The sequence below is a fragment of the Macrotis lagotis genome, chromosome 2 (genome assembly GCF_037893015.1).
Source record: "Macrotis lagotis isolate mMagLag1 chromosome 2, bilby.v1.9.chrom.fasta, whole genome shotgun sequence".
NCBI classification, from domain to species: Eukaryota; Metazoa; Chordata; class Mammalia; order Peramelemorphia; family Peramelidae; genus Macrotis; species Macrotis lagotis.
Genome location: NC_133659.1, coordinates 31,967,253 through 31,979,527, shown reverse-complemented (window position 1 = coordinate 31,979,527; position 12,275 = coordinate 31,967,253). Strand labels below are relative to the sequence as shown.

General features: G+C 49.8%; 1 protein-coding gene across 4 annotated transcripts in view; it reads left to right on the top strand.

The window, feature by feature from the left end:
• The first annotated feature begins 2,195 nt into the window (after positions 1-2,195).
• Positions 2,196-12,275, top strand: part of RAD54L (RAD54 like) — a 23,359-nt gene continuing 13,279 nt past the window's right edge. The window contains exons 1-7 of one of the 4 annotated variants that reach the window (XM_074221527.1): positions 2,196-2,231; positions 3,752-3,834; positions 3,952-4,038; positions 5,275-5,394; positions 10,002-10,055; positions 10,327-10,387; positions 11,366-11,501. In XM_074221527.1, coding sequence (XP_074077628.1) covers positions 3,832-3,834; positions 3,952-4,038; positions 5,275-5,394; positions 10,002-10,055; positions 10,327-10,387; positions 11,366-11,501 — 461 coding nt within the window. In that variant the 5' untranslated portion in view covers positions 2,196-2,231; positions 3,752-3,831. Of the gene's footprint in view, positions 2,232-2,265; positions 2,310-2,401; positions 2,488-3,751; positions 3,835-3,951; positions 4,039-5,274; positions 5,395-10,001; positions 10,056-10,326; positions 10,388-11,365; positions 11,502-12,275 lie in introns of those variants that run through there. The other 3 variants (XM_074221528.1, XM_074221526.1, XM_074221529.1) reach the window with 3 other exon arrangements.

The following is a 12,275-nucleotide window of genomic DNA, read 5'->3' as shown; positions in this document are numbered from 1 at the left end:
AATCCTGCCTCAGGTACTTCCTAGCTGTGTGAGCCTGGGCAAGTTATCTTCACCTCTATTTCAGTTTTCTCATTTCTAGAAAGAAATTAATGGCAGCACCTACGTCAGAAAATTCACAGAAGATCTAAATAAGATGGCATATTTATATACTTGGTAAACTTTAAAGTGCTCTGTAATTTCTAGCTTTTGTTATACATGGATGGCTTGGTGGTACCATAGTGCATAGATTCATCTTCCTGAGTTGAAATCTGATCTCAGAGTTACTAGCTGTGTGACCCTGGGTAAGTCACTTAACCTTGCTTGCCTTAGTTTTCTGTAAAATGAGATAGAGGAGGAAATGGCAAACCATTCCAGTATTTTTGCCAAGAAAACCCCAAATGGTGTTATAAAAAGTCAGATATAACTGAATGAATAACAATATCATACCTATTTATGAGACATCTGCATAGATTTGATAATTAAACTCATGTATCAGATGAGATAACTAAGAAAAAGAAAATATACAAAAGCACAGGGCCTATGACAGAGCCATGAAGTATATACAGACAGACAGTTGGGATATCATATGAAAGATGATCTAGCAAAAGAGACTTAGAAGGAGTCAGATAGGTAGGACAACCAAGAAAGAATGAAAATTACTATGAAAATTTAGAGAAAAGAAAGAGTTCCTAGGAGAAGAGACTGGTTAAGAATACAAATACAGCAGAGAGGAAAAGAAGGTTGAAGGTTGAGGGAAAAAACAACCATAAGATTTAATAACAATTTACTAATATTATTTAATGATAAGGTATTATTATATAATAAGGTAAAATTATTCAATAATAAGGTATTATTATATAATAAGGTAATATTATTTAATAATAAGGTATTATTGGTGCCCAATAGAGATACGCCAGAGGATATGAACAAACAGTTCTCAAAAGACAAAAATTTCAAATTGTCAAAAACTACAGCAGAAAATACTCCAGAAAGACTGCTCAAATAACTGAGAAATGAAAATCAAAACAGTCTTGAGGTTTCACTTCACATTCAGAAAACTGTGGAAAGATGCCAAAATGATCAGCATTGGAGAAATTGAAATGAGCAGCACAGAAATGCACAGTCAGTAGAGCAATGTGAGGAACATGGGGGTGTTATTGGTCTCCACAGGTTGAAGGATCCCCATGAAATCCACTACCAAGGGGGGAATGGCCCCAGACAATCACAAAACTGGGAGAGTTCTCCTAATCCTATTCCAAAAATGATAAACCCAAGATCAAAGTCAGGGGTGACTTTGCACAATTAGGTCCCACACACCCCCTGGGACAATTGAGGTTCATTAGCATAACATGCCTTGTATGATGGGGGGGATCACATTAGGGGTGTTATAGGATGGGTGAACCTCTTTAACTCAAATTCTTAGAGCCTATGAAAATCTGGGGGGGAGGGGAAAGGGTTTCTAGAGCTATATGGCAACAGATGGCATCGTACCCCGTTGTCCCCACACTGCAAGATCTGAGTAAAGTGTCCGATTCTTCTGCCTCCAGCAGACCTGTTTCTTTTATAGCTACAATTTCGTCCATTCCCTCTACAGAGCAAACTGAATCTATGCAGAGAAAGTTAACTTAAGGGGGCGGCTAGGTGGCGCAGTGGACAAAGCACCTGGAGTCAGGAGGACCTGGGTTCAAATCCGACCTCAGACACTTAATAATGACCTAGCTGTGTGGCCTTGGGCAAGTCACTTAACCCCATTGCCTTGCAAAAACCTAAAAAAAAAAAGTGAAGTAACTTTGACCTAAAGATTCCACTGCTAAGATGGCTGATTGATGCATGGGCCCAGGGCTGGCCTTGGGTTCAAATCCGACCTCAGGTATTTACTAGCTGGGTGACTCTGGGCCAGTCGCTTCACCCTGACCTCTGTCCACGGGTGGTGCGAACTGACAGGCCGGTCCGCTGGCCCAGCCGGCGACTGAGGCCATGGCAAGGCCTCCCTCCTGGCACAAACGCCAGGCTCCTGCTTGGGCCAGCGACCCGCGTCAGTTTCCATCTGCGCCTGCGCATGGCGGCTCCCGCAGCTCCACCCTCCGCCCCGCTCCTACCCGGCGCGCCTTTAGCTCCGCCCCCAGCTCCGCCCCCGGCCGGGGACGCTCGGCGGGGACGCGGCCAATGGGCAGCCGCGCTGAGTGCGCCGCGATCCGATTGGCCGAGCCCGGCGGGGCGGGCTCTCGGGCTCCCGGCGGGTGCTGCGAAGGGTGAGAAGCGGTGGCCGGGGGCTGCGCGGGCGCGGGGGCCGGAAGTGCGGGGCGTGGCGACCCCGGGACCGGAAGCGGGTCTGGAGCGGATCCTGCGCGGGAGCGGGGAGGGGGCGCGAGCGGGAGCGGGCGGGGAGCGGGCCGCGGCTGGGTGAGGGGAGGCGGGGGCTGCGGGAGGGAGCCCCACAGGTCGTGGAGACATCCTGACAGCTGGGTAAACTGAGGCCCGGAGAGGGGAGAGCCCGACGCCCGGCTGGTTAGTGGCGGAGGCAGGATTTGAACCCAGACCCCCCCCCCCACACCACCCACCCCCAGGGCCGGGCAGGACCCTCTTCCCAGCCCATGTGCATTGATTAGCCACCTACTGTATGCCCGCGGGACTCCAATGGAGACAACTTTCGAACACCTTTGTACCTATAGTGCAGGGAGGCACTAAAACTGGGGGGGGGGGGGTAGCCCAGACTGTGTGGACAGTGAGGGGGGTCCAGACTGCGAGCGCCCAAAATGCAGCCTTTCCCTACTTTGGAAGTGGTAGGGCACCCCCGGGCTCACTGAGTAGGGGGTGACATGAGCTGTAGGGAAATCACTGGTGGCAGAATGGAGGTTGGCGTGGATGGGGGAGGAGATGCAAGCCAGGGAGGGCCCCCCGGCCTCTTCCCTGCCCCCCCAGCAGCTATCACACAAGTCCTGGTGGGAGGTGAGGAGGGCTCGTACCAGGGTGGGGGCACTCAGAGGAAAGGAAGGGGCATCAAGAGATGCTGTAGAAGTGAAACGGAGGTGAGAGGAAGTGGAGGACCTGGATGACTCCTAGGTTGTTGGGAGGGATTTGGGGGCAACGATATTCAGGTGTTTGAGATGTCTTCAGGACACCCTGTCTGAGATTCTCAGGAGGCAGCTGGAGATGGGAGACATCGGAGTCATGAGAAAACTTAGGACTGGATAAGTAGACCCTAGAATCCTGTGCATAAATAAGGCAAATGATGGATCACCGAGTGATAGATAGTATAGAGGGAAGAAGCCCCAAGACAGAACTTTGGGGGCCACCCACTGGTAGTCACTGTGACTTGGAAACTCATCCCAGTATTTCCAGAGTCTGGGGTAGAGTGGGTGTGGAAGAGCATTGTATTGTAGTCAGAAAACTGGAGTTCAAGTGTTGCCTTCAAGACTGGTTGATCTTGAGGAAGTCCTTTAGTTGATCAACTAGCAAATATTAAATGTCTTTGATACCAAAATGCCAAGCAGTTTGCATTCTATCAGGTAACCTGTCTAGTTACTGTTTCCTTCTCTGTAAACTAAAGTAGGTCACTTCTGAGGTTTCTTTTAGCTCTGAATAGGTTAATAGTTGGGAGCCCCAATGCCTATTGGTTAAATGTTTGCTATTGGGTTTGCTAATCACTCAGCAGCCAGCTATTCTCATCTACATCTTTCTTTCCACTTCTCTTTGTCTGCTCTTGCCCGAATACACATCTCCTTGGTGGGACGTGCCCCTTGCCAACCACCGTTGTCATCCCTTTTTGTAGGCCCAGCTCTCCTAGCACCTAGACATCTCAAGGCTATCAGATCCATGGGGACCTAAGGGTCCCCCTCACCTGGAGTCAGGATGGTGAGTATTGATCAAGCAGGGGGCTGCTGAGTCTTCCTTGGGGCACCTGGAGTCACCCTGGTGAACTTGGGCAGATGTGCCAGCCCATCACAGACTGCTCTCCTTTTTCTCCTGCAGAGGAGGAGCCTGGCTCCAAGTCAGCTTGCCAAGAGGAAGTCGGAGGGCAGTACCTCGGATGAGGAAGACTGGCACCCAGAGTCGGAGGTAAGACTTGGCTCCTTTATACCACTCTCACATATTATGCCATGGGGACCTATGAACATTAACAGGCTGTGCCCCCTTGTGCTACAGACTCAGAAGATCCAATCATTCTTCCTTTCTGTCTGGTACCTTGTTCAGCCCTGGGTGGACAAAGGAAGCCTGAAGGCGGGCTGTGTCTTCAGGGAGCCCACAATCTAATATGTACAAACCCATATGACTTCTTAGATTGAAGGCCCTGAGATTAAGGAGGAATAAAGACGGCTCCTTGGAGATGGGAGGGAGGAGTTTAACTGAGAGGAAGCTGAGAAAGTGGGGAGGCAGTTGATGGAGCGGGGCATTCCAGGCATGGGCACTGCCAGAGAAAAAATTCCTGGAGTTGGGTGCTAGGAACAATGAGATTTTGTTTCTGAAAAGCCTTGTGGTGAGGTGAAAGAAGAACTGGACTTAAATCTTGGTTCTCAGTTGGTTAGCATTTACTTAGCACCTACTGTTTGCCAGGGAGGGTAAAACCATTCCCTCCTCTTGAGGAACCCTGCCCACTGCACAACAACCACCGCTTGGGTTGACTTGATTCTGGGCAGTTGGAGATTCTAGACCTTCTCCTCTGAAAAGATCCTGGCTCCTCAAGGCCTAGAGCCTTCTCTGGGTTGTGCAGGGAGAGGGGTGGCTTCTGGCACTCAAGAGAGGTGCATTAATGAGAAATCCTATGGGCAAGTATTCTTCCTGTACTTCCAGTGGTGGTGGCAGCCTCTGCAGAACTTCATAAAGGGGATAAACCAATAAAGGACCATGGGTCTGTTGTCTCCTCTTAAATCCAGGAGTCAGAGCCTTTTTGAAGGCTGAGGTCCCAATTAGGGACCTTGTGTTATGGCCATCGGGGATCAAGGCAGCCCTAAAAAGAGAAGTGTCTCCCCCCCCCCCAACCAGTTTAACCACTCAAGGCAGCTGAGTCCCATCGGCTCGAACAAAATGGCTATGTGTAGAGGATGACTAGAATCAAGGCCCTTTGCTCTTATTTTCCTAAATGAAGTCTCGTTCATCTTGATTGATGTCACTGCCCCAGCAGAGTTGACACTGACAGACAGGAAATCCCAGGGCACACCCCAACTCTTGTCCCCCATTCCAGATGGCTCTGACCCTTTGTCACCTTCCTGTCAGAAGCTCCACTTCCCCACTTGCTAGTTATTGAACATCACAATCATTCACTGGGCCCATTTGGGCCTGGATTCTCTCTTCTAGACTCCCAAGAGACGGAAACGGAGCAATGAGGAGAATAACCGGGACTGTTTCTTGTCACCTTTTCGGAAACCCCTGACTCAGCTGACAAATAGACCACAGTGCCTGGACAGTAACCAACATGTAAGCCCCCTCATTTGGGGAAGGAGAAGGAACAGGAGGATCTTGGTTATGGTTTTACTTGATTTTTCTGTGGTATGAGTGTGTATGGAGAGAGAGAGAGAGAGAGAGAGAGAGAGAATGTATGTGTGTGTGTATGCTTACATGCATACTATTGTTGTGGGATGGTTGTGGGGGTGTAGAGTGTATGATATAGCCTCCAGATATCCCAAACAGAAGTGTCTCTTTCAGGGTTAAGACAAAATGTTCAAATGAATGGCTGCTCATGTGCCTTAGTGATCCTGTTACAGGCCCCTGACTTTTGTCTAGCAGCCTGGCTGGCAGCTGGCAGGATCTAACATTGACTGGCATTTTCATGAGACTTGTGGCCCGTCATGGCTTTTGAGCCCTGGGGACTTGGCCTTCTCTGCTTTGACTCTGTGAAAAGGACAGCAAGCAAGACTGGAGATGCACATGGGGCATGTCAGGGTTAGATGGTATGTTCAGGTTCTCCATTGGGAGCTGGAGGAATGCTGATCTGGCTCCCACATAGCTTGATACAGCATCAAGCCTGAGAGAGGGGCTCTGTGGGAGTCCCAGAGCCACAAGAGCTGCACCTCCAGGACCCAGAGCTACTCCTTCATCCATCTCCATCTTCCATCTTTCCCAAAGCTATCCCCCTCATTAGTCCTAGCACCATGCCCTCCTTTTCTCCTGTTACTGTGCTGCTGAAGAAGGAAGAGTGTTGTTCTCCAGTTTCCCCTGGACACTCCTGCTATATGATGTGCCCTGAACTCCTCCCTGATCAATTCGCAATTGCGTTTCCCCCTCAGCAGTTCCAGCCCTTCTCCTGTTGTCATGGCTCAAGTATGATCAAACCCTCTTGGTCAGCCGACCTCCTCCCACTTGCCCCTCCCCATCCTTGATCCTCATCTTCCATGGAGCATCTCTAGGCAGATGGTTTCTACTCCTGGTTCTCATTCTTTTGATTGCCCGTGTTCCTGTCCTAGAAATTGCCTTGGATACTTCCCTCTCCCTTACTATCCCTCCAGAACCAAACTCTTCTTGTGTCTTCTCCTCAAACCATTCCCTTCTCTCCTACCATGATGATCCTACCTCAACCCCTCCTCTTGGGCCTCTCTCTGGCCCATCTTTCCTTTCTGCAGGCTGATCATGTCACCTCTCCTTTCAAGGCCCTCAGTCAGAGCTTGCCATCCTAGGTTAGGTGTATTCCCAAGGGGCACAGGAAAGATTAGGAAATAATTCTTTTATCTCACTGAAATCAATCTGTTTCTTTTGTGCATAGGTATGGTAAACTGAAGGGTTTTCTTCCTCTCACTGAACAGAGAGGAAGTTGGGGGGGGGAGTACTGAGAACCAAAGAGGGTTGGGATCCCCTGCCTTAAGATCAAGTGCAGGGGCAGCTAGGTGGCACAGTGGGTAGAACACCAGCCCTGGAGACAGAAGGACCTAAGTTCAAAACTCACCTCAGACCATTAATAATTACCTAGTTGTAGGACCTTGGGCAAGTCTTTTAGCCCTACTGCCTTGCATAACCAAAAAAATGAAACAAGACCAAATGCAAATTTCTGCTTGGTGTGTAAATCCCTTCTCTTTCTAGGCTGATGCTCCAGCCAGACTGACCTCTGCTGATATTCTCAGCACAGGACATCCTCTTTCCCACCTCTTTGCTTTTGCCTAGACTATTCCTCTTGCCTAGAATAATCTCCCTTTTCATTTTTGCCTTTTGGGATTCCTGCCTCCCTTTGAAACTCATCTCCTTTCTCCAGTCTCACCCTGGCAACTACATTTATTGTGTTTCCTCATCTGTAAATGCAGAACGTAGGCCTCTTCAGGGCAGGGTCTGCTTCACTCTTGCACCAAATGCACCTTGCTTGCATCGTTTACTGATGGCTTGCTGCTGGTGCTCAGGATCCCCAGTGGGACACCAAAGGCCTTCAGCACTGCCTGCCCCTCCCAGGTTGGTGAATTTGGGGATTAGGCCTTTTAAGAGCACCTAGAAGTGATAGAGGGCTCCAAATCTCTGTTGGGATGGGGGTGTAGGACAGGGGAGCCCCCTTCCCAGGCCTTGGCAGGCCTGCAGTCAGGAAAGTGAATATGCAGCTTCTGAACCAGAAGCGGGAACTGGGAATCCGGTGGTGACCAGACTGCAAGACTCTGCCCCCCCCAATTGCTATTCATACATAATCTTAGCAATCATGTTAATTTCCAGAGCCACGCTTCACGGCCCCCCCACTATGCTGCCATCTCTTTAGCGAAATATATTCATGACTTTGCAGCAACCGTTTAAAATGCATTAGCTTACTAGAAATTCATGAAAATCATTGCCTGTCTGCGGAAAGGAGGGCTGCAGTACAATGGCAGGAATTCCTCTGTGACATGGCTCACTTTGCTGTTCCTGAACTTCCCTCTAGCAGAGAGGAAGGTTTCCCCCCTATTACCACTCCCGACCATACTTCATTCTCCTTAAAAATCTCTCTCAGGGCTTCTGCTCCCCATTCTCCCATTACTGTCTGGCTTACAGGGCTCCGCTTCATTGAATATTGTAATTACCCCGGGGGGTCAGGGTGGGCCCAGAGCCAAGCACTCATTTGGAGCTGCTGCTCCTGGAGAGGCTCCGCCTAGTCCCAGTGAAAAATCTGTGTCTTGGGGCTAAAGGTAGTAATTGATGTGCCGAAGTCTGGCCCATCAGGAATGGAGTACTTTTAGATGGGGAGCCAGCAGGGGAATCCGTGTTAAACCAGCCATGCATGCTGTTTAAGAAGGTTTATGGGCCAACCCCTGCCTGGCTTGCTCTTCCCTCAGAGGGTCCTTGACTGGGAGCTGAGAACTTGGTGTGGGGGACAAGGGTGGGGTTTGAAGATGTGCCTTTCTCTTCCCAAACTACTGTTGTTCCCCTCTCCTGCAAATGGAGCAGGACGAGATGTCAGACAAAGACACATTCTATTTCCATTGTACACATGGGAAAAATGTGGCCTTGATCTTCATGGCTTTGGGTTTGGGTAGAGCCTTGAGGAATTGTGGAGGCAGGGTAGAGCTACAAGCTCTGAAATTGGATGAAATCATGCAGCCTGGGAAGGCACACTGTGGAAGTGAGCACTGAGGCCCAGCCCTTCTGAGGCCATATCAGATTATAGAGTCCAGCTTCTGTAGAGGTCCTCTACAGGAGGTTGACAATGGATGATTGCCCATTTCTTGCAGAAGAAGTTGGAGGTGTTGATGGATGGTTTCCTGCAGAAAAGTTTGGGTGTCTGATGGACAATGCCCATCTCATCCTGAAGAGGTTGGAAGTACTGATGAATGGTGCCCATTTCCTGCAAAAAAGGAAAGGCTGAGTGTACCAATGGATGGTACCCATCTTCTGCAGGAGAGGAAGAAGTGTCTGATGGACAGTGATCATCCAAAAGAGGTTGGGATGCTGATGAATGGTGATCATCTGCAGAAGAAGTTGGGATGCTGATGGACAGTTCTCATATCTTACAGAAGAAATTGGGGTGCTGATGGTCAGTTTTTCATCATCTGTAGAAGTTGGGTACTGATGGATGGTGTTCATCTCTTGCAGAAGAGGTTGGGGTGCTGATGGACAGTTCTCATCTCTGGCAGAAGAGGTCAGAGGTGCCAGTGGATGGTTCCTATCTCCTGCAGGAAAGGTCAGAGATGCCAGTGAATAGTGCCCATATCCTGCAGAAGAGATCAGGGTATTGATGGATGGTGCTCATCTCCTGCAGAAGAAGTTGGAGTGCTGATGGACGGTGCCCATTTCTTGTAGAAGAGGTTTCAACCAGGGTTGTGCCAGTTCAGGAATTCCTCAAGTATCTACTGGTGTGAGAGTCTGTGTAAAGGGCAGGCAACTCTTGTTACTTCCGGGTCCCAGGGCTGTGCTTTTGTAATCTCTTGAGAGGTGATGCCATCCAGATGTGGCTTGGAAAAGGGGACCCAGTTCAGCAGGATTGACTACCTCCCAGGAAAGAGCAGAGGCAAAGAAAAGCTGGCCTGGGCTCTGTGATGGCCCTCGTGCCGCCTGGGGGTCCTGGGCACATCACCTCCCCTCTATCAGAGGAGAGGACTGAGGTCACTTCTACTGTCACTTCTAGAGGGATACAGGGACAGTGACTGATAAGTCGAAGCAACCTCTGGAACATCCAGTTACTTGGTTGAGTATTATAAATAGGAACATGAGCTAGTGTTTACATGGCACTTCGTTGTTGTTGTTGTTGTTGTTTGTCCTTCTTGAAGAAGCCCGGGACATCAGGGAGCTGATGCCGTGATATGCAAGTGAGCTGGATTTAAGAGGGAAGGGCTGTGCTAAGTCATCAGCCTCACTCTCTCCTTTGGAGCTATCTGGGTCCAGTGGCCAGAAAAAGGAAGATGATGATTGTCCTTCATTCTTGAAGAAAACCAATGACATCAGGGAGATGATACCATGGCATGCAGGTGAAGTGGATTTGAGTGAGGTGGGGGCTATGCTAAGTCCCCAGCCTCACTTTCTCCTCTGGAACCATCTGGATCCTGTGATCAGATATGGATCAAGACAACTGGAGATGGCCCTGGATGACCTGGCCCTTTAAGGTTTTGCCAAATGTTTAACAAATCTCTCTTTCAAACTTTCAGCAACCCTTCGAGGGAGGTGTTGATATCTCCATTTTACAGATGAGGCAGACAGCGGTAAGGTGACTTGCCTAGGGTCATACTGCAAGTAAATGTCTGAGACTAATTGTGAGCTCAGGTTTTCCTGACTCCAAACTTCTTCCCCCCCTCCCCTGTCCCTTGCACCATCTAGCTGAAATATGTAATGCACTTGTCTACCTTTTCCTGATGTGCTTGGAAGGCAGTGGCTCTGGTCAAATGTGCCTGACCTTATGCCCTTCCCTGCCCCCTTTTAGGAGATAGTTGTGACCGACTGCTCACATGTTGTCCGCTCCTCTTCCCCTTTCAGGAGGCGTTTATTCGGAGTATCTTGTCGAAGCCCTTCAAAGTCCCGATCCCCAACTACCAAGGTAAACTAGAGAGTGTGTCGTGTGTGTGGTGTCCTCCATGTGTGGCTATCACAGACACAGAGGTGTGGGGACTCTGCCTTCATGGGAGGGTTTTAGTAAGGCTGCTCACTGGTGGTGCAGCTGCCTTTACATGTGCATCCCCCAGCTTCTATCTATGCTCTAATCTGCTGGGAGCTTTACTCCCTCCTCCCCATTGAAGGCAAGATTTTGTAGGAAAGGGCTTGGGCTCACAAAGACCTGGGTTCAGATCCTGCCCCAGATACTTGCTAACCATGTGACCCTAGGCAGATGGTAGTGTTGGCATGGGAGAACAATGGGACCATCCTCCTGTGGCCCTTGGGTTTGTCCTCTCCCACTCTGGGGTACATCCCTAACTCAGACCTCATTTTGTTGCCACATTTTGTGGTAACAGGAGGCAGGAAATGGAGGAGGACCAGTCAATGGACAATGGCAGACTGAGGTATGATAGGGGCTGTGGGAGCATGCTCCTGTTAGAAGATGGTGAATACTGAGAGTAACTTGGGAAGGGAAACCTTGGGAAACCAGAAAAAGGGAGATGTTTATTGTCCTTCATTCTTGAAGAAAACCAATGACATCAGGGAGATGATGCCATGACATGCAGGTGAGCTGAATATGAGTGAGGTGGGAAAACACCAAGAACATAAATACAAGCATCATGAAAGCATAGCTAATCCCTACTGTTTGTGCTGACCAGGGAGGTCACACACTTCTTCTCTCTGTTGAGTGGTTGGGACTGTGGCTGCTGAATGTTGCATACACTTTAGGTCTTATGTGGATTTGTTGGTTATAATTATTAAAAGGAACAAGGACAACTTGATGAGGGGAAGGGTGTGTGCAAAATTGCAGAAGTAACTGATCCTAAAGCAAAAGGCACCCATGAAATGTTGAAGGAGAGTGCTGGCCCTGAAGCCTGTGAGAAGTCCCTAAAAGGTGACTATGATCTGTGATTGCTTGCAGGTCCTTTGGGCCTCCGGGCCTTGGGCATCAAGCGGGTGGGGTTCCGTCATGCCCTTCATGACCCATTGGAGGAAGGAGCCCTGGTTCTTTATGAGCCACCACCTCTGAGTGCCCATGACCAGCTGAAGCTTGACCGGTGAGTGACCAGGTGGAGTGGGGTGCGGGTGGGGAGGGGGAGGGGAGGAGCTCATGGCCAGAGTCATGGTATGGGTTGACCATACAGAGGAGGCCAGGGCATTGATGCTTGAGGTCTTTGGGTGACTTCAGGGTTTTCCTGTTCCAGGATCTGTCAATTCCTTTTCTGTCATCTTAGTCAATGACTGGCTTAAGAGCTGATCCAGAACCCTCCTTGGGGGTCTTATGCCCACTCCAGTGTGTGCTGTCCTTGACTGGACTGCAGGGTCTTTGTGTTGATACTTCATTGCTGACTGGGAGCTCCAGCAGTGTGGGGACCACAACCTCCCTCTGCTTTCCCCCAGCACTCAGCTCAGCCCACTGCTCTGTATGGAATAGGCAGAGACAGAATCAGGGGATGAATGATCTGGGTGGTGCCCAGGACTTGGGAGGACTTCTCTCCAGAGGCACCCCTGAGGGATCTTTGGGTTTGGTTCTGGGCAGCATATTTCAGAAATTCCATTGATGAGTTGGAGGGTGTCCAGAGGAGTTCCGGCTGCATGAGGATCACTGAGGGAACTGGGGATAGTTAGCCTTGGAGATAAGAAGGGGTGTGTCTGGAGGCCCATGCCTGTTTCTGCAGGTGTCAGGAAGGGCTTGGCTATGGAGGAGGACTCAGATTTGACCTCTGGTTGTCCTGACTCCAGGCCAGCTGTCCTACCCACTGGACCACCTAGTGGCCAAGTGGCATCAGCTCATCTAAATCCTAAGGTTTCTCTGAAGCCATCCCCTTCCT